At 47.4% G+C, this 19,551-nt stretch overlaps 3 protein-coding genes and 1 pseudogene across 6 annotated transcripts; 2 read left to right on the plus strand and 2 right to left on the minus strand.

The window, feature by feature from the left end:
* Positions 1-937: 937 nt before the first annotated feature.
* HYPK (huntingtin interacting protein K) lies at positions 938-3,334 on the minus strand. 2 transcript variants are annotated; one of them, XM_032297645.1, is made up of 4 exons: positions 2,033-2,396; positions 1,626-1,681; positions 1,256-1,307; positions 938-1,112 (listed from the first exon to the last, which is right to left on the minus strand). In XM_032297645.1, the coding sequence occupies exons 1-4, from the start codon at positions 2,216-2,218 to the stop codon at positions 1,017-1,019; spliced, it is 390 nt and encodes a 129-aa protein (XP_032153536.1). In that variant the 5' UTR covers positions 2,219-2,396; the 3' UTR covers positions 938-1,016. The 2 variants fall into 2 exon arrangements, with proteins under 2 accessions (XP_032153536.1, XP_032153537.1); XM_032297646.1 differs by lacking the exons at positions 938-1,112; positions 1,626-1,681 and having other exon boundaries at positions 1,248-1,307; positions 2,033-3,334.
* On the plus strand, positions 2,726-7,790 carry SERINC4 (serine incorporator 4). Its single transcript, XM_032297647.1, has 12 exons — positions 2,726-2,935; positions 3,329-3,505; positions 3,681-3,859; positions 4,315-4,394; positions 4,519-4,612; positions 4,867-5,078; positions 5,271-5,366; positions 5,470-5,596; positions 6,014-6,086; positions 6,504-6,552; positions 6,699-6,852; positions 7,028-7,790. The coding sequence occupies exons 1-12, from the start codon at positions 2,834-2,836 to the stop codon at positions 7,248-7,250; spliced, it is 1,566 nt and encodes a 521-aa protein (XP_032153538.1). The 5' UTR covers positions 2,726-2,833; the 3' UTR covers positions 7,251-7,790.
* SERF2 (small EDRK-rich factor 2) lies at positions 6,957-10,653 on the minus strand. 2 transcript variants are annotated; one of them, XM_032297643.1, is made up of 3 exons: positions 9,860-10,653; positions 9,155-9,263; positions 6,957-8,559 (listed from the first exon to the last, which is right to left on the minus strand). In XM_032297643.1, exons 1-3 carry the CDS (start codon positions 9,864-9,866, stop codon positions 8,274-8,276), a joined length of 402 nt encoding a protein of 133 aa, XP_032153534.1. In that variant the 5' UTR covers positions 9,867-10,653; the 3' UTR covers positions 6,957-8,273. The 2 variants fall into 2 exon arrangements, with proteins under 2 accessions (XP_032153534.1, XP_032153535.1); XM_032297644.1 differs by having other exon boundaries at positions 6,957-8,536; positions 9,860-10,047.
* A 7,028-nt stretch (positions 10,654-17,681) lies between these two features.
* Positions 17,682-19,551, plus strand: LOC116564489 (annotated as a pseudogene). Its single transcript, XR_004274923.1, has one exon. The product of XR_004274923.1 is annotated as a mitochondrial import inner membrane translocase subunit TIM14 pseudogene (transcript).

Raw genomic sequence — 19,551 nt, forward strand, 5'->3', positions numbered from 1 at the left:
ATTACGGCTCTGGATTCAAATACTAATCAAAACCTTTCATAGGTCTTTTTTTTTTTTTATAGACAGTCTTGCTCCGTCACCCAGGCTGGAGTGCAGTAGCACAGTCTCAGGTCACTGCAGCCTCAACCTCCCAGGCTCAAGTGAATCCACCACAGCCTCCAGAGTAGCTGGGACCATAGAGAGGTACATGCCACCATGCCTAGCTTTTTTTTTTTTTTTTTTTTTTAATTTTAGTAGAGATGAGGTCATGCTATGCTGCCCAGACTGCTCTGGAAATCCTGAGCTCACACAATCCTCCCACCTCAGCCTCCCAAAGTGCTGGGGTTACAGGCATGAGCCACCACACCTGGCCCAACCTTTGAAATCTTCTAGTCTTACCATGTTCTAACCCTCAGGTACCTAAAATTTTTTTTTTGGTAGAGACGAAGTCTCACTGTGTTGCCCAGGCTGGTCTCAAACTGCGAGGCTCTCACATTATCCTCTTGCCTCAGCCTCCCGAAGTGTTGGGATTACAGGCAGGAGCCACCATGCCTGGCCCCTAAGTTTTTTTTTTTTTTGATCACTCCAAATCAAGCATGTTGTAGGTACCAAAATTCTAACTCAAGGTGGCCTATGAACTGAGTTCATAACTTACATCTACCTATATATGGTGGTTCCTAGGCAGGGAGCTAACCTTTTAGATATTCATAAGCTATCTTGGAGACACATGCCATTGAGTACAGTAACTCTGCTGGGACTCCATATGTACCTTGAAAACTATGGAGAGCTAGTCAGGTGAATGAGACTGACCTGCCACTTGGCATCTACACATAAGGTATTCTACACTGAGTTTTCACATAGGTGTGCTAAGGTTTTAATGAGTCACTTAAATTCAATTATTCCCCAGCATATAAATTCCCCACAAAAAAATATAGTATATATTGCACTTGACCCAAGATGATGAAACCAAAAAAAGACAAAAAAAAAAAATTTATTGCCATAAATTAATCCAGTAGGCATATCTAAGAAAGCACGCATCAGTTGGTTAGGGCAATAAGCGCCTCTACCACATTGCCCATGTGTTCCCGCAAGCTGCGTTCTGCTGCTGCTCGAGATATCTCCATCTCAGTCATCTGCAGAAAAAAATCATGTTACATAGGTTCCCAGGCATTAATGTGCCACCAAATATACTGACTCCACTTGTTTCAGGAAACAACCCAAGTTAAATAGAACAAGCTCCCCTGGTCATACACTAGAGTTAGGCACTACTACTCACTATCAGTTCCAGATCTTCCTTCTTGATAGTGACTTTTGCCAGTTCTTTCTCCCTGCAAATATTTAAATAGATTAGTCCTCATTCTCAACCAACACCATAAACTCCCAGTAATGGTCATTCCCAAATGTGCCCTGTAAAAAAATCTTGGCAAATACTTGATTGAAAACAAAAACTCCCACTAATACTCCTTTCCCCTGAAGTCTTGGGAGCAGGCCTTCTGCTAACTAGAGTAGTAAAGTTGTGGCGCCTAGATCTGCAGGAATTGGTGATAAAGTTGAAGAACGGTATAAAGGCTTAATAATGCTTTTTATTTTTGTCTGGAGAGTGGGGAGGGAAGAACTGTTAAAGGTGGCTACCCCTGAAGACTTACCGCTCCTGTTTTGCTTTCTGCTCCCGGGACCTTCTGTCTCCAATCACAGACATGGCCTATGGGAAAGGCAGGTCTAGTTACTGCTCCGCTACCCACAATTCCCAATAATCTAAAAAGCAAATAAAACAAGGGGCTCAGGTATGAATTCAAGATGATAAGTGTTACCAGGTAGCAAGGACTATGTTTAATTCCATTCTATACATCTGAGGTCCCCTTTAAGCCCATTATCAAGCTTCTTTAGGCAAGGGCGGGCTCTGATGACCGCTGTTTCCCTCGGCTCTATCCTATTGCCGCCTCCTGCCATGGGGACCAGAATCCCGTCTTAGGGCGCTGGCTTCCAGCTACATACATCCTCAGAGCCTCCCTCTGCTCTCAGCCCGCCCCGACACGTTCTTGGCCAACCTTACCGTCTCCAGATTGGAACTCTGGATCTCCTTCTCCTCTGCATAGTCGGTGACCCGCTCCAAGTCCGCCGCACCGCTGTCATGTTTCCGTGGCTTCTCGGGAGGTCGCTCTGGGCCACTGGTCTCGGTCTCTAACTCCAGCTCCACATCCCCCTCGGTCGCCATATCTATTTCACCACGCCGCTGCATAAGCCCCACCCCACGGCGACTTCCGGCAACTGACACAACTTCCGCCCGGGGAGGAGGCGGGGCTGGCCCTGGGCCGCACCTTCTTTCTGCTCCAGTTCTAGAAGCTTCAGTGAGGAAGGCGGTTGTCTCTTAGACTTCCTTTAGGGCTTGTACAGTGTTGCCTTCTGCAAGGCCTTCTGTCATACCTAACCCGTCACCGCTCCGGCCCGCCCCACCGACATCCTTCCCCCGTCTTAACCTAGGAACAGTCACCTCACCACATAGACACACGCACGCACCTCAGGGAACGCCGTTCAACCTGAATGGGTGACGTCTAATCCTAAACCAATTAAGAATGCTAATCCACAAGAGACCAGATAGGCAAACAGCCGTTAATCTGGAGAGAACAGCCTGAGTAGTCCCAGTGGTGAGGCCCTGAGGAGAAAAACTCCTTCACAGGGTATTTGCATTTACCACATCGTGGAGGTTAGTGTCGTCTTCCCGATGTCCCCATTCTGCCTGCGACGCGGTGCTCAGCCCCAGCACAGTGGAAGTCCAGTGGGCTGAGGAAAGCAGCAGCTGCTGCTCTCATCTGCCTTCTGTCTGGTGGACCTAAACCTAATCCCTGGGACAAGGATGGTGGGTGCCAAGGCCAGCCCCGGCCCCAGCACCTCCCTGGGCCTGGCACAGCAGCACAGCGGAAGCAGCAGTGTCCTAGTGAGAAGCCCCTTCTGTCAGGTGAGAGGATGCAAAGGGAAGAGTGGCTGAAGCTGGGGAGGAAAACTTGCGGAAGCCAATAAAAACGACAGGCCTCTTTTCTCCTATAATGTCGTTCTGGTTCTTTGCCTCTGGTAATATGTAACTCTCTCCAGCCTGTTCCCTGTCCCAGGTGTTTAGGTCTAGAGAAAGGTCAGATATCCCAAACCTGCTTGTAATGAAATCCCTACTGAGTTGTCAGTGGAAGGCAATCCCAAATGGCTGCAACCAGCTTGAAACAGAACCTGAGTCAAAGAAAGAAAGGGGACAGGGAAATTTTGGAATTCAACCTCCTGGGTTAACCTCACACATACATTAACGTATGGCTTTCCTCAGCAAGTCCACCTCACCACCTTGCATCTGCTCTACCCCCAGGTGTGCTGCTGTGGGCCTGCTCCTTGTGCCAGCTGCTGCCACTCTAGGTGGCCCTTTCTCACCGCATCCACCTGCAGCCGCTTGTTCTACATCTTCCTCCATGTGGGGGCCTCAGCAATCTGCTGCCTCCTGCTGTCAAGGACAGTAGTGGAAAGGGTGTGGGGCAAGACACACAGGGTAAGTGAGAGGGGGTCAGGTCGTCAGGTGGGAAGAGATAAAAGGAAAACCCCTGACAAAGAAAAGAGATTTGGGTTGGGGACAGGAAACAAGTGAGTGGTCATACCCCATGACAAGTAGGTACCTTTCCATGCATTATGATTTGTCCTGCCATTTCTCACACACACACTCCCAGATCCAGATGCCCTCAGGCTTGTGTGCCCACCTGTTTGGCCTCTCTGACTGTCCAGTGCTCAGTGGTTCTGGGGCTGTGTACCGAGTATGTGCAGGAACCGCCACCTTCCACCTGCTGCAGGCTGTGTTGCTGGTCCACCTCCACTCCCCCACCAGCCCGCGGGCACAGCTGCATAATAGGTTTGTGTGTACCTTCTGGGTGGGAAGGGGACAGAGGGAAAGTAGACACAAGCTGGGTAAAGGAAATTCCAGGATGAAGTAATAGCACTGTAAAAAGACAGAAAACAGGTTTAAGTCCCTGCTTCCAGTGTACTTGCTGTGTGACCTTAAGCCAGAAACTTAATCCTCTTTAGGCTTCTAGTATCTAAAATGGAGATAACAATGGGGTTGTCGTTGTAATATAATCCTTTATAAACTGTAAAACATTGCCCACATTATGTTATTTAAGTATCTTTGAGTTAGAATTTGGAATAAGGTACAATAGGCCTGTCCCCTCATTTGTGATTGGTTCCTCAGTTGTCTCGTCTGTCCGCTTTCCTGTATTTTTGCTTGCTCTCTTGCCTTTCCCCATAGGCAGTCTTCACTCTCCTTTGCCTTTTCTCCTGAGTCTGGTTTTGTCTCTCCCTCCTAACCAGCTTCTGGCTCCTCAAGCTGCTGTTCCTGTTAGGTCTCTGTGCCCTTGCCTTCTGCATTCCTGATCAGCATTTCTTCCCAGGTAATCTCCCTCCCACACTCTGGGGGAGTAGGCTAAGTTTTCTGGCTAAGTTTTCTAAGATAACAAGCAGGTAAGAAGAGGAGTAATGATTTGACCACATTTTTCCACTGGTTTCCACTTGCAGCCTGGCATTACATTGGCATTTGTGGAGGCTTTGCATTCATCCTACTACAGTTGGTGCTTATTACAGCTTTTGCCCATTCCTGGAACAAGAACTGGTAAGGGGCACTTAACCCTAAAGGCTCTTCCTGGGAAGGTTTCTAGTATTGCTTTATGAAAAGGGCTGGGCAAAAGGCATGGCAGAGCACTGGTCCCGCAGTCTCCCACTGAGCAGTATCAAAAAAGCTTAGGAATGTGATGACTCTGTGGGCCAAGTAGGATGGAGTCACACCAGTCTTCTGGGAGCAGGGGAATAGTTGGTAATAGGTAAAAGAGTTGGAGCTCCAAGTCATTGCCCACCTTTCACCCTTAGGCAGACAGGTGCAGCTCAAGACTGTAGCTGGTTCCTGGCTGTCGTGCTGGCCACCCTAGGATTCTACAGTATGGCAGGTGTGGGAGCTATGCTCCTATTCCGCTACTACACACACCCAGCTGGCTGCCTGCTCAACAAGATGCTCCTCAGTCTGCACCTTTGCTTCTGTGGCCTCATCTCCTTCCTCTCCGTCACTCCTTGCATCCGCCTCAGTGGGTACATGCCCTACCACATTCCAGATTCTGGGGGCCTTAAAAGTGTATCGAGTTTCATTATCTCCCTAATCTCAATTATTTGATAAAAGAATCTCTGCTTCCCTACCCCCACGAGGAGACAGTAGTACAGGTGGGGGTAGGAACGGAGGAAACACCCTGTAGACTAAAGCAATGATACTCACTCCCCAGAGCAACCCCGCTCTGGCCTTCTACAAGCCTCTGTCATCAGCTGCTATATCATGTATCTGACCTTCTCTGCGCTGTCCAGCCGTCCTCCAGAGAGATGTAAGAAACAGGATCTGGATTCTACATGCTAAGACCTTTTTTTGCCCCTGCCAAATACCCAGCTCATTGTTCTTCACACCATCTCTTCTGTGTCCCTTCCCAGTAATCCTTCAAGGACAGAATCACACCTTGTGCCTGCCTGGCCTGAGTAAAATGGAACCCCAAACACCAGATACCTCTCTAGCAATGCTGAGTGCTGGCATTATGTATGCCTGTGTGCTTTTTGCTTGGTGCGTAAAGCTGTCAAGGGTAGAGCTTTGAGAGGAGGGAGGGTGCCCAGGACAGGAAGAGATGGTCAGGAGAATGTCTGGGACCATAGTTCATTTCAAGTTTAGAGCAAGACTAGAGTGAGAAAAGTTCCCCACAAACAGGGACAATTTCTAAGAATAGTACTTTGTCAGATGATCTCTATGAGATGAAGGAGGTGCGGGGGGGGGGGGGGGGGGTTGGAAATGATTTGAGAATGTAAAATATGTGCAAAGATCTTAGGGCTCTCACATGAATAGAATTCTAAATCTTTGGTGGAAAAGGGCACAGGGAGTATGGTACCCTCTTTTGAGGGTTACCAATATGGACCAGTTGGTAGTAAATGCCCCCAGATAATCCCTATTTAACTAGACCAGCTTAAGAACTTTCTTCTTTCTCAGCAATGAGGCCTCCTACCTGGCTGAGGTATTTGGACCCTTGTGGATTGTCAAGATTTACAGCTATGAGTTTCAGGTGAGGATAAACAGCTCAATATCCCCAACACCCCTCCCTCCCTCACACAAAGACACACACATCCTACCAACCTCTACCCAGAATGTTCAGATTCTAGCAGCTATTACCTTTTATTGAGTACCCACAATGTGCTAGGCAACTGTGCTAGATACTTTTACATAATCTCATTTAATTTAACCCTCACAACAACCCTGTGAGGTAGGTATTTGCTCCACTTTACAAATGGAGAAATTGAGGCACAAAAGATTAAACAGCTTACCAAAGTCCGCACAGCCAGTTATATGATGGAGCTAGAATTTGAACCCAGGTGTGCCTTCACTTTTTAATACTAGACCAATCTTTTCACGGGGGAAGTTTCCTAGATTAACACCCTCACATATTTTAAGACCATTCCAAAACCTGCATTCTGTTTTGCAGAAGCCCTCACTGTGTTTCTGCTGCCCTGAAAGAGTGGAGGCAGACGAAGGTGAGTGTCAAGTGAGGAGCCATAAGAAGTGGTAGATCTCTGTGGAGTGCCATAAGAACCTTCAAGAACCTTAAAGAAGGTAGCTGGGGGAGAGTGGAAGAGGTGTTTCAGCAACACTGCTCCCAGCAGCCCTTTCATCTCTCCAGGACAAAGGGGTGGGGCTGCTAGGCCAGCTGACCAAGAGACCCCTCCAGCTCCTCCAGTCCAAGTCCAGCATCTTTCCTACAGCTATTCTGCCTTCCACTTCGTCTTCTTCCTTGCCTCACTCTATGTCATGGTTACCCTTACCAACTGGTTCAGGTAAGATGGAGGTGGGCCTTAGATACTCTCCTGAAGATCTAGTTATTTTACAGAAAGAGCAATTCAAGGCCATTCCAGATACACATGGGTCTGCCATTACTTGGGGTGACGAGGTAGATCGGGTCTAAAAGCTAAGGCCCTTCATATTCTCTAACCAGAGCCTTTGGTTACACAGCTATGAGGGAGCAGAACTGGAAAAGACCTTCACCAAGGGTAGCTGGGCCACCTTCTGGGTCAAAGTTTCCTCATGCTGGGCCTGTGTACTCCTCTATCTGGGGCTGCTACTGGCACCACTCTGTTGGTCCCCCACCCAGAAACCCCAGCCCCTTATTTTCAGGCGACGAAGGCGACACCACCACTGCATCGTATCCCCAGATAACAAATATCCTCCAGTCTAAGTCCCTTTCACAAATGGGCTCCCCTGACATTGTACTCCTAGAGTTGGCTAAAAGGGAGCTGTCCAGCCCAGCTCAATACATCAAGGATACAATGGGGAGTTATTTCCCTTTAGGCTAAAGTCAGTACTATGTCTGAACTGGAAGAAGTGGTCAAACACACTCTAATGCGCTGGGCAGTGTCTGACGCACTGGAGCTACTGTTACATCTGCATCCCAGCTCAAGAGCCTAACTCCCAAACCAGCAGCTCAGGAACCACTGCTGATTTTAGCAGACAGTGTGGCACCAGCCCTTTCCTGGCTCTTGGGCTGGAAGTGGGGGTGGGGAAAGACCAACAGGGACTGAAGACAGCTCTGCCCTTGGAGAAAGGAAAATAAGCAGTTCAGCCCTGGGCACAGGGATATAAGAAGCCCAGAACCACAGAACAAACCAGGGCATTGGAAGAAAGGAGCAGAGGCTACCCCAGGCTTTAATTCTGATCTTGAGGTCAAGGGAAGAGGGAAGACAAAAACCACCCTCATTCCATGAGGAATGACAGAAGAGAATGTTAACATTTGACAGCATCTGACCACGGAAGTCGGTGAGCAGCAGGATTTTTTGGCCAACTTTCAAGCAGACGAACAAACTGAGGAAGAATGAGGAAGAGAGGCATAAACACAGATCTTGCAGCCTTCACTCTTAGGCCAACTCCATCCCAGAGATGGTGTTCAAGGGTGGGGAACAAAAATCACAGAAAAGAAGTCTCTATGGTTCTTAGAGGATTCCTCTACCACATATCCGGAGTACTTGTTTGGTTGTCATTGTATAATAAAGGCTTCTTCTGTGATGTTTCACTTATTAAGCCTACATATCCACAATCTGAGTCTAAAGAGTTCTCCATTTTTGGTGGGAAAGGGCAGTCATTCCTCCAACCCCATCCCCCCAAGTCCCCAGTCAAACCAGGCGCTCAAGGAATTACAAAGCTACTTTTAATACTTTGGGGTGAGCCCCACAGGAATAAAAAACACTGGGAAGGGGTAACCCCCTCATCCCCGGGAGTGGCCCAGGGGTAGAGAGGCTACCTGAGGGGAAGGAAGCACAAAAGGGACCCGCTGCAGACTCAGGGCAAAGGGAATGCCATCGGTGCTGGGACCTGTGAGCACTACAGGAGGAAACGCGAGCGTGGTGGGACTGGCTCCAGGCACACAGGCGAAGGGCAAGAGGGTTGGACACGAAGCCACAAAGCTACTTGGGTTCCTCCTTCTTCTCGTTTGCCTTTTTCTGCTTCTGCTGCATGATCTCCGAGTCCCTGGGGGTAGAGATGATGGGGCACTGGGAGGTACCAGAGGGCAAAAAGGACAAGATGCAGGGGGATGAAGGGCACAAAGGATAAGATGGAAGTGGATGGGACTAAGCTCAGCGTTTGGCTGCTGCATTCCCACCCTAGGAGAACAAGAGGAAGAGAGCTGAGGCTCAAAAGGCAACCAGTTTCCATCTGGCTGTTGCCCAAAGGGTCAGAAGTCTGGCGACACAGGCCCAAGGCTCTCTATTCTGTGTTGAGTACCACACCCAACAACACCAGTGAGTAGGGAGAAGGGAGTAGAACCGAACAGCAAGGAGGGCCAAAGTACTGGGCTGTCATAACCACAACTTTTTTGAAATGTGAAGCTCCCTGCCCTTGCCCTTAAGGTCAAACCCAGGCACGCTCAAAAATCAGACTGAGGGCAGTCGCCCGCCCCCGTCCTTTCCTGTAAGGCTGTAAGCTAACAATTTGGAGGCTGGGGAGGAAATAAAACCCTAGAGGAAGCAATGCACTCTGCTCCTCACGACTAGTCCAGATTCAAGCCCTGAGATACCTCTTTCCTGCTGTAACCTTTGGTCTAACCCAGGTCTCCACCGTCCCTTTCCCTCCCCTCCCTGGGGCTACCTCTGCTTGCGGGCGGCAGCAGAAAGCCCGTCATCTCGGCGCTTTCCCTTAACCGAGTCGCTCTGCTTTTTCATATTCTTCTGGCGGGCGAGCTCTCGCTGGTTACCGCCTAAGGAAAGAAGATTATAAAGGTGAGACGCCGGGGCCGCTGTGCCCACACATCGGCAACCCTTCTACCCCAGTGCGGCCAGCGGCAGGATCCAACACCACTTCAATCCCCCGGCCCCGACACCGGCCCCCTTCGAGGCCCAGGCTGCTTAGGGTAGGGGGGAGTGGCGAATCTGCCAAGGGCCAGGTTAAAATGCGGGATGGAGAGAAGAGGTCCCGAGAAGCCAGCTGGAGGCGTGATTCGGGGCGGCGTGGGGCCCAAACAGCTGGCGGGGTCTGTGGGGACGGTTTGGGTCTCTGTGGGGGATGGGCTGGCTTGTGAAGCAGGGGGCTCTGGGCCTATCACAGGGGCGCTGGGCTTCTCCTCACACCGCAGAAGGTCCGGGAGGGCCTATGCCTAACGCGGGGGGGTGGTCCCGTGAAGTGGCTGTGGGCAAAAGGCTCGATTTCCGCGCACCGATTGTGAGGGTGGCTACAGAGCGCGCCCAGAAAAAGGCCTCGCCAGGGAATCTATGGAAGGTCAAAGCTAGCCACTCGCAGGTGATGTTTAGGGTGAAGGGAAAGAAAAGGGCAAGGAGAAGGGGTCTAGATGCTCACGGGTCATGGCGACGGCAGCGGCTCCGACCTCCCTCCGTTACGTCCCCTCGTTCTGTCCGACGTTGCAGGTCCCGCCCCCTTCTCGCAAAGTAACGCAGTCGTCCCTTTCCTCCCCGCCCCTTCGCACCCGGACGCCGGCTCCCATTGGACAAGAAAAAACACGTGGGTCCACGGGCCGTGGTAGAGCCTGGGTGGGTAAGGGACTGAGAGTCGCGGGCGGAGCGCTCAGCGTGGGGCGGGGCCTCCCGAGCTAGGCGTAGGGCCGGGCGTTGAGAAACTAGGCCGGCTCACGTGGGCAGGGTGGGGGTGGAGGGGTGCGGCTGGCGATGTGGCGCTCCCGCGGGCTCGAGCACGTGACCGGGCAGAGTGACCTCATGCTGGGACCGTTTGGGGTACTGACAAAGTCGCCCTGAAGAAGCGCCGGGAGACGGAGGGTGGGGTTTAAACCAGTTCTGTGTTACCGGTACTCTACGACTAAACGTGTTCTTGCGTAGGACCACCTCTCAGCCGCTTACTTGAACGCGAGTTGTTCTCAGCTCGCTTAAAATCTAGTACAAACACAACTTAAGAAACCTGCTTCTATTCCCATTGTCCCCTTCCACGCCCCTGCCACATCTGGTATTTCCTAAAAATCTGCCCTGCTCGTTTTCCCCCAGAAACTTTAAATGTGAAGATGCAACTTGGAAATACTGGAGGACTCCAAAAGTCACAGACTATGGAGTTGAATCAGTGGCTGAGATTAGATAATGCACAAATTATGTCCGCTTTTTCCCTCTGGACCTTTCCTCACTGTGTCATCTCCACCAGCCACACCTGGTTTTGTATTAAGACCCTAGAATAAGACCAAAAGCAAAAATTAGAGCCAGGCGTGGTGGCTCACACCTGTAATCCCAGCACTTTGGGAGGCCGAGGCTGGTGGATCACGAGGTCAGAAGATGGAGATCATCCTGGCTAATACAGTGAAACCCTGTCTCTACTAAAAATACAAAAAATTAGCTGGGCGTAGTGGTGCATGCCCACCTACTCAGGAGGTCGAGGCAGGAGAATCTCTTGAACCTGGGAGGCAGAGGTTGCCGTGAGCCGAGATCGCACCACTGCAGTGCAGCCTGGGTGACAGAGAGAGACGTCGTCTCAAAACAAAACAAAACAAAAACCCTGGAATAAGACAAGACGCAAAAATTAAACTCATTCTCATTCCCAGTTCCATTAATCTGTTTACAAAAGTCTCTACCAGACCTGAGGAATTAACGGGTTAAAGGAGAAATGCTTAGGAAATATCACAGGAAAGGATTGGTTGTAGATGTTAACTTGTGTCTCCCTCCAGCTACTGCCCACAGCACAACCAAGTTGAGGCTCGAATTTCAAGCTGGCTTCACCTCAACATAGAGCTGATGGAAAGTAGTAAATCTCAAATCAGTACTATCCTATTTCTTCCATACCAAACTAGCTGAAAAAATATTACTAAATATTTTTGTATCGCTCTTAAATAAAAGATATAAATCAAACTTCATATTTCTATAGTAAATCTAAAATCAACATCACTTGCTCACAAAAAGTAAGTATAAAATAAAATACATAATTAAAGTATACCAAAATAGGTGGGGCATGGTGGCTCACGCCCGTAATCCTAGCACTTTGGGAGGCCAAGGCAGGGAGATTGCTTGATCCCAGCAGTTTGAGACCAGCTTGAGCCACACAGACCCCCCCACTTCTCTTTGGGTATTAATAATACCCAAAGTATGTCTTCTTTGAAGGTGTAAAGCCTGGAACTTAACTTTTTTGTGGTGGGGGGGAAGGATCTCACTCACCCATACTGGAGTGCAGTGGAGAAATCTCAGCTCACTGCAACCTCTGCCTCCCAGTCTCAAGTGATTCTCCTAGCTCATTCTCCCGAGTAGCTGGGACCACAGGCACATGCCACCATGCCCGGCTAATTTTCTATTTTTTAATTTTTTGTATTTTTAAAGAGATGGGTTTCGCCATGTTGCTCAGGCTGGTCTCGAACTCCTGAGCCTAGGTGATCCACCCAGCCTCTGACTGCTCTTGAAAAGAGAAATTAACAAGTGTTAAAAAGTTTAAGAGAGGCCGGACATGGTGGCTCACCCCTGTAATCTCAGATCCTGCCATTGCACTCCAGGCTGGGCAACAAAGTGAGACTCTGTCTCAAAAAAAAAAAAAGGTAATAAGATACCCTTAGGCTGGAGTGCAGTGGCTCCATCTCAGCTCACTGCAACCTCCACCTCCAGATTTCAAGCAATTGTCCCGCCTCAACCTCCCAAGTAGCTGGGATTACAGGCACCCACCACCATGCCTGGCTAATTTTTGTATTTTTGTAAAGATGGGGTTTCATCATGTTGGCCAGGCTGGTCTTGAATACCTGACCTCAGGTGATCTGCCCGCCTCGGCCTCCCAAACTGCTGGGATTATAGGCATGAGCCACCACGCACGACTGGCATTGGGTGTATCTTGATGAGCAGAACATATTCCTACAGTGAAAGATATAAAGAGAAAAAAGCTCTCTCATATACTTTCTCTCTGTCCCACTATCTCTCTCTCTCTCTAAAATGCGTATATGTATGTATATATCTGTGTGTCTATATATATAAATTTTTTTTTTGAGCTGGAATCTTACTCTGTTGCCCAGGTTGGAGTGCAGTGATGCAGTCTCGGCTCACTACAACATCCACCTCTTGGGTTCAAGTGATTGTCCTTTATCAGCCTCCCTGCTGGCTGGGATTACAGGCGCCCACTACCACACCCAGCTAATTTTTGTATTTTTAGTAGAGACAGGGTTTCACTATGTTGGCCAGGCTGGTCTTCAACTCCTGACCTCATTCGTGATCCACCCATCTCAGCCTCCCAAAGTGCTGGGATTACAGGCATGAGCCACCGCACTGGCCTTTTTTAGTATTTTTTTTTTAGTAGAGACAGGGTTTCACCATGTTGGCCAGGTGGGTCTCAAACTCCTGACCTCAAGTGATCCATCCGCCCCAGCCTTCCAAAGTGCTGGGATTACAGGTGTGAGCCACCACATCGGCCTATATATGAAAACTGATTGTGATAATAGCTTTAATGGAAAATAACAGATTCCACGCAAGGATGATATTCAAAATGTTTCACAGTACGCACAGCATAAGCACTGACCCATAAAAACAGATGTCAGTGTAATTTGAATGAGGACTCTGTGAGCAATTCCACCTGGTATGAAGTAACTAAATAGTACTGCTGGTGCGATGAAGGGAGTACACCTGTGGACTCTGTAGGCTTTAATTTTGATTAGGGAGGTGAAGTAAGTGATATTTGAGCTAAAGCAAAAAGATGACAAGTTAGCCAAGGCAAGGAGGGAAGGGCAGGGAGAACATTTCAGGAGGGAACAGCACATGTAAAGGCTCTAAGGCCCTCCTCCTTCAGGTCATCCCATCAAGAGCCACAAGATTATTGTGTAGGTAAAGGGAAAGTCACTAATGCCTAATGAGCAGGGCGGTGTGAGACTAGTCAGATAGGGAGGTAGGATTGTGATGAGATCCAAGTTACTACTGCTAATATAACTACTAGCTAACATCATGTGGATTTTTATTTGGCACATTTAGTGTATTTTTCTTATTTGAGGCTTACGATGACCTTTGGAGGTGTCATTACCCTCTTCCTACCGATTTAGAAACCTCCTCCCAAGCAGGTTAAATAACTTTCTCAAGGAAACTGAGATAATAAGGGGTGGAGCTGAGAGTCTAACCCAGCCTGTGCTCTTCATCAGCAGAAGGTAAGTTTTGAAAAGATCACTTTGTCAGTAGAGAATGTATTACAGCAGATGAATAGAAATGAGACCAGTCAGGAGGCTATCACAGGCAACAGGCGCTAGGTCTCAGTTTAAATGTTACCTCTTGGAGGCTACAGTGAGCTGTGATCACACCACTGCACTCCAGCCTGGGTGACACAGTGAGACCCTTCTCAAAAAACAAACAAATATTACCTCAGAAGTGGTTCTTTGGGAGGTGGAGGTTGTAGTGAGCCAAGATCATGCCATTGCACTCCAGCCTGGGCAACAAGAGCAAAACTCCAACCCCCCCAAAAAAGAAAAGAAATTCTTCCCCTTCAGCCTATACTCAAGGGAGTACTGTATGGCTAAGGGTGGTATTGAATGGCTAAGTCAATTAAACTAATCCCTTTTAATATTGATTGGTTTAGGAATCCAGGCCTAAACAGATTATTTCGTGATATTCGCCTGGTAACAGTTACTGGTACAGGAATGAGCATGTGGCCTAGATTAACCTGATCAGAGCAAAGGGAAGGACTTTTTGTCCATTGCTATGGGAGTGACAATGCTGTTTCCCACTGACATGAATGAGGAAAACATAGCCTATACAGCTCCTTGCAGCTCTAGTCTATCACCTAGAAGAGAGGCAATGTTAGGTTGAAGCAAATGAATAGCAGAAAGAATCTTGGTACTTGGTGATGCTGTTGGACCGCTGGATACCTCAACTGTAACATTTCTTCTACATTGAGTGTCCTGCTGTGGGAACAACCATATTTTGTTTGTTTGTTTGTTATTGTTTGTTTAAGCTGCCTTGAGTCAGGTTTCTGTTACTTCAGTTAAATACACTTTAATCAAACATAGACAAGAGAAATAGCATATGCCAAGGCCCTGAGACGGGGATAAGTTTGGATAATTAGATGCACTTAGGCCTCACCTAATGAAATGGTCCAGTCAGATTATCTTAAAGTGCAACCAGCTCTTCCCACGCATACCGGACATCACCCAGGTTTTTAGTGCCTTGCTTGTAGAGAAGAGTATAGAGCCAAGGATCACCAAGCATTGGAGAAAACAGTCCTAACATAAAAATTGACCCCCCAAAAACACAGAAAATTTAATCTCATGGCTGGGCATGGTGGCTTATGCCTGTAATCCCAGCCTTTGGGAGGCCGAGATGGGCAGATTACTTGAAGTCATGAGTACAAGACCAGCCTGGCCAACATGGCAAAACCCAATCTCTACTAAAAATACAAAAATTAGCTGGGCGTGGTGGCATGCACCTGTAATTCCAGCTACTTGGGAGGCTGAGGCACAAGAATTGCTTGAACCCAGGAGGCGGAGGTTGCAGTGAGCTGAGATCATGCCACTGCACTCTAGCCTGGGTGACAGCGCAAGACTCAGTCTCAAAAAAAAAAAAAAGAAGAAGAAGAAAAAGAAAATGTATTCTCAGAGGAAACAAACAATTCGTTTTCAAAACCACAAGAAAATCAGAGGCACAGGACTATAAATAGTATTATTTGAGAGAGAGGATATTGAAAAACAACAGGAAGTTTATAAAAAGAGATAATTCAAAAAACATCCAGGTGTGGTGGCTTGTACTTGTAGTCCTAGCTGCCGAGGAGGCTGAGATGGGAGAATTGCTTAAGCCCAGGACTTCAAAGTTGTAGGGAGCCGTGATCTCCCTACCACACTCCAGCCAGGGTGACAAAGCAAAACCATGTCTCTAAAAAACAAGGAAAAAATTAAAGAAAGAAACATTCAGGCTGGGCGAGGTGGCTCATGCCTGTAATCACAGCACTTTGGGAGGCTGAGGCAGGCAGATCATTTGAGGCCAGGAGTTACAGACCAGCCTGGTGAAACCTTGTCTCTACTAAAAATAAAAAAATTAGCCAGGCACAGTGGCTCACACATGTAATCCTAGCACTTTGGGAGGCTAAGGTTGGTGGATCACCTGAGGTCAGGAGTTTGAGACCAGCCTCACTAACAGGGTGAAACCCCACCTCTACTAAAAATACAAAATGAGCCAGGCATGGTGGCATATGCCTGTAATCTCAGCTACCTGGGAGGCTGAGGCAGGAGAATCACTTGAACCTGGGAGATGGAGGTTGCAGTGAGCCAAAATCGTACCATTGCACTCCAGCCTGGGCAACAAGAGTGAAACTTCGTCTAACAAAATAAAATAAATTAGCCAGGTGTGGTGGCAGACGTCTGTAATCCCAGCTGTTGGAAGGCTGAGGCATGAGAATCGCTTGAGTCCAGGAGGCGGAGTTTGCAGTGAGCTAAGATCATTCCACTGCTTTCCAGCCTGGGTGACAGAGTAAGACTCTGCGCCCACCCCTGCAAAAAAAAAAAAAAAAAAAAAATAGGCTGGCCCACGCTTGTAATCCCAGCACTTTTGGAGGTCAATGTGGGCAGATCCCAAGGTCAGGATATCAGACCACCCTGGCCAACATGGTGAAATGCCGTCTCTACTAAAAATACAAAAATTAGCTAGGTGTGGTAGCACTTGCCTGTAATCCCAGCTACTCAGGAGTCTGAGGCACGAGTATCGCTTGATTCCAGGAGGTAGAGGTTTCATTGAGCTGAGATCGCACCACTACACTCTAGCCAGGCGACAGAGCGAAACTCCGTCTCAAAAAAAAAAAAAAAAAGAAGTAGGGCCAGGTGTAATGGCTCAAGCCTGTAATCCCAGCACTTTGGGAGGCCAAGGCAAGTGGATCACAAGGTCAGGAGATCAAGACAATCCTGGCCAACATGGTGAAACCCAATCTCTACCGAAAATACAATAATTATCTGGATATGGTGGCACAAGCCTGTAATCTCAGCTACTTGGCAGGCTGAGGTAGGAGAATCACTTGAACCCAGGAGGCGGAATTCCAGTGAGCCAAGATTGAGCCACTGTACTCCAGCCTGCATGACAGAGTGAGACTCTGTCTTTTTTTTTCTTTTTTTTTTTTTTTTGAGACAGAGTTTCACTCATGTTACCCAGGCTGGAGTGCAATGGCGCGATCTCGGCTCACCGCAACCTCTGCCTCCTGGGTTCAGGCAATTCTCCTGCCTCAGCCTCCTGAGTAGCTGGGATTACAGGCACGCGCCACCATGCCCAGCTAATTTTTTGTATTTTTAGTAGAGACAGGGTTTCACCATTTTGACCAGGATGGTCTCGATCTCTTGACCTCGTGATCCACCCGCCTCGGCCTCCCAAAGTGCTGGGATTACAGGCTTGAGCCACCGCGCCCGGCCTGAGACTCTGTCTTTAAAAAAAAAAAAAATAGCCAGGCATGGTGGCATGCCTGTAGTCCCAGGAGGCTGAGGCGGAAGAATTGCTTGAACCCAGGAGGCAGAGGTTGCAGTGAGCTGGGATTGTACCACTGCATGCCAGCCTGGGCCACGTAGTGAGACCTTGTCTCAAAAAAAAAATTAAATGGAAAAATTGATACATAATTAATATTTTGTTTTGTTTTGTTTTGTTTTGTTTGAGGCAAAACCTCACTCTGGTGCCCAGGCTGGAGTGCAGTGATGGAATCTTGGTTCATTGCAACCTCTGCCTCCTGGGTTGAAGTGATTCTCCTGCCTCAGCCTCCCGAGTAGCTGGGACTAAAATTAGCTGCCATGCCCAGCTAATTTTTGTATTTTTAGTAGAGACAGGGTTTCCCTATGTTGGCCAGGCTGGTCTCGAACTCCTGACCTCAAGTGATCCACCTGTCTCAGCCTCCCAAAGTGCTGGGATCACAGGCATGAGCCATCGCACCTGGACGACAAGTTGTAAGTTTTTAAATTGAGTGCTCTTCTGAATAATGTGATAAAATCTTGTGTCCTCCCTCTCCATCCCACCCAGGATGATAATCCTCCCTTTTTCCAGTGTATCCACACTGTAAACTACACTCACCCAGTAATAACTTAGTAGCCATCTCAGTTACCAGAGCGTATCACAGGGCTTGTTTGCACGAAATCCATATTTTACTTAATGATGAGCCCAAAGTACAAGAGTAGTGATGCTGCCAATTTGAGTTTGCCAAAGAGAAGCCATAAAGTGCTTTCTTTAAGTGAAAAGATGGAAGTTCTTGCTAAGAAAAAAAAAAAAATATTATGCTGAGGTTGCTAAGATTTAAGGTAAGAAACAAATCTCCCCATTCGTGAAATTGTGAAAAAAAGAAAAAAAAAACTCATGCTAGTTTTGCTGTTGCACCTCTAACTGCAAAAGTTGTGGCCACAGTGCATCGTAAATGCTTAGTTAAGATGGAAAAGGCATTAAATTTGCAGATGGAAGAAATGAACAGAAACATGTCAGGTTCAGTATTTTCTGTTTTCAAGAATCCACTGAGGGCCTTGGAACATACTCCCTGAAGGTAAGGGTAAACTACTGTATGAGGTATCTAGAGTAGCCACATTCACAGAAACAGAAAGCAGAAGGGTGGTTGTTGCTAGGGGCTGGGAGAAGGGGGAAATGAGGAATTGTTAAATGGGTATGGAGTGTCAGTTTTAGTTCTGGAGATTGGTTGCAGGGCAATATGAATGTACTTAACATTACTGACTCATACACTTAAAAGTAGTTAAGATTGTGGCAGTCGCAGGTGCATCGCTCTCTGGTTCAGGCGTGTGAGTGTCGGCCACGATCTCTGCGCTGGGATGAGCCGTGCTCCCAGTGGAAGCAAGGGAACCCAGCCGCAGCAGCCATGGCCAGTACAGTGGTAGCAGTTGGACTGACCATCGCAGCTGCAGGATTTACAGGTGGTTATGTTTTGCAAGCCATGGAGCATATGGAGCCTCAAGTAAAACAAGTTTTTCAAAGTCTACCAAAATCTGCCTTCAGTGGTGGCTTTTACAGAGGTGGGTCTGAACCCAAAATGACAAAATGGGCAGCAACATTAATACTAGGTGTAAGCCCTACTGCCAATAAAGGGAAAATAAGAGATGCTCATTGACGAATTATGCTTTTAAATCATCCTGACAAAGGAGGATCTCCTTATATAGCAGCCAAAATCAATGAAGCTAAAGATCTACTAGAAGGTCAAGCTAAAAAATGAAGTAAATATATCATGAATTTTAAGTTCATACTAGTTTATGTATATGAGTATTTTTATAATAAAATGCCTCAGAGCTACAGTTTTAAAAAATGATTTAGCACAAGCTAAATCTCAAAGCCTTGGTATAATTTTGTTGTTTAAACATAGGGATTTTAAATTAGACTATAGTTTAGAATATTTGCATATTAATTATGGGCAAACACACACCATTTGAAGAGGAATATTGTTCATTCCTCGTTTAGCAGATGATTTGGGACCTATGTCTACTCTTCAAGGCAAAGTGAAGATGACAGTCCTTGCTCTCAGGGAGCCCCCACTTTAATGGGAGGCCAATAAACTGGTAATTGGGCTATGTGATAAATAGTATGATAGAAATTCGCTCAAGCTGTTCAAGTACAGAGTCTTATGAGGTAAAAAAGGCTGTTCCAGGTATAGTCAACTGGCCCAGCAACTTGGATAGTTGGAACCTTGTATTTAAAAGTGAATTTAGCCACAACTTAGACCTAAGAAATTGACCTAGGGGTGTGGGTGGGTGTGTATGCATTCTATTTACATACATATATTTATAAACAGAATATTTATTTCATACATTAAAAACAGTATGATAAAGATTTTAGAGTACGGGTCTGGCACAATCACAGCTCATTGCAACCGCAACCTCCTGGGCTCAAGCAATCCTCCCACCTCAGCCTCCCAAAGTGCTTGGATTACAGGCATGAGAAGTATTTACTTTGTATTCAGCTAGCCCCTAAAAGGTACTGACCATTTATAAATTATTCCTTCAGTTGACTATTTCTTGAGGAGCTTCTGTAATTGTTATGATTAAGCTTAAACACTGTTAGCAAAACTGAAATATCAAAATATTCAATTTGGACTATTAAGAATTTATACACTAATAAATTTAAATGATGTTT

The sequence above is a fragment of the Sapajus apella genome, unplaced genomic scaffold (genome assembly GCF_009761245.1).
Source record: "Sapajus apella isolate SASKATOON/1434 unplaced genomic scaffold, GSC_monkey_1.0 scaffold37, whole genome shotgun sequence".
NCBI lineage: Eukaryota > Metazoa > Chordata > Mammalia > Primates > Cebidae > Sapajus > Sapajus apella.

Excerpts from the sequence above, each read along its gene's own strand:
- HYPK (XM_032297645.1), bottom strand. The coding sequence starts at position 2,218 with ATGCAGCGGCGTGGTGAAATAGATATGGCGACCGAGGGGGATGTGGAG. Across the intron at positions 1,308-1,625 it reads CAGAAAGCAAAACAGGAGCG|GGAGAAAGAACTGGCAAAAG; the intron begins GTAAGTCTTCAG and ends AAATATTTGCAG. Across the intron at positions 1,113-1,255 it reads AGGAAGATCTGGAACTGATA|ATGACTGAGATGGAGATATC; the intron begins GTGAGTAGTAGT and ends TTTTTTCTGCAG.
- SERINC4 (XM_032297647.1), top strand. The coding sequence starts at position 2,834 with ATGGTGGGTGCCAAGGCCAGCCCCGGCCCCAGCACCTCCCTGGGCCTG. Across the intron at positions 5,079-5,270 it reads CACTCCTTGCATCCGCCTCA|AGCAACCCCGCTCTGGCCTT; the intron begins GTGGGTACATGC and ends CTCACTCCCCAG. Across the intron at positions 5,367-5,469 it reads CAGCCGTCCTCCAGAGAGAT|TAATCCTTCAAGGACAGAAT; the intron begins GTAAGAAACAGG and ends GTCCCTTCCCAG.
- SERF2 (XM_032297643.1), bottom strand. Across the intron at positions 8,560-9,154 it reads GCTGCCGCCCGCAAGCAGAG|TGCCCCATCATCTCTACCCC; the intron begins GTAGCCCCAGGG and ends GGTACCTCCCAG.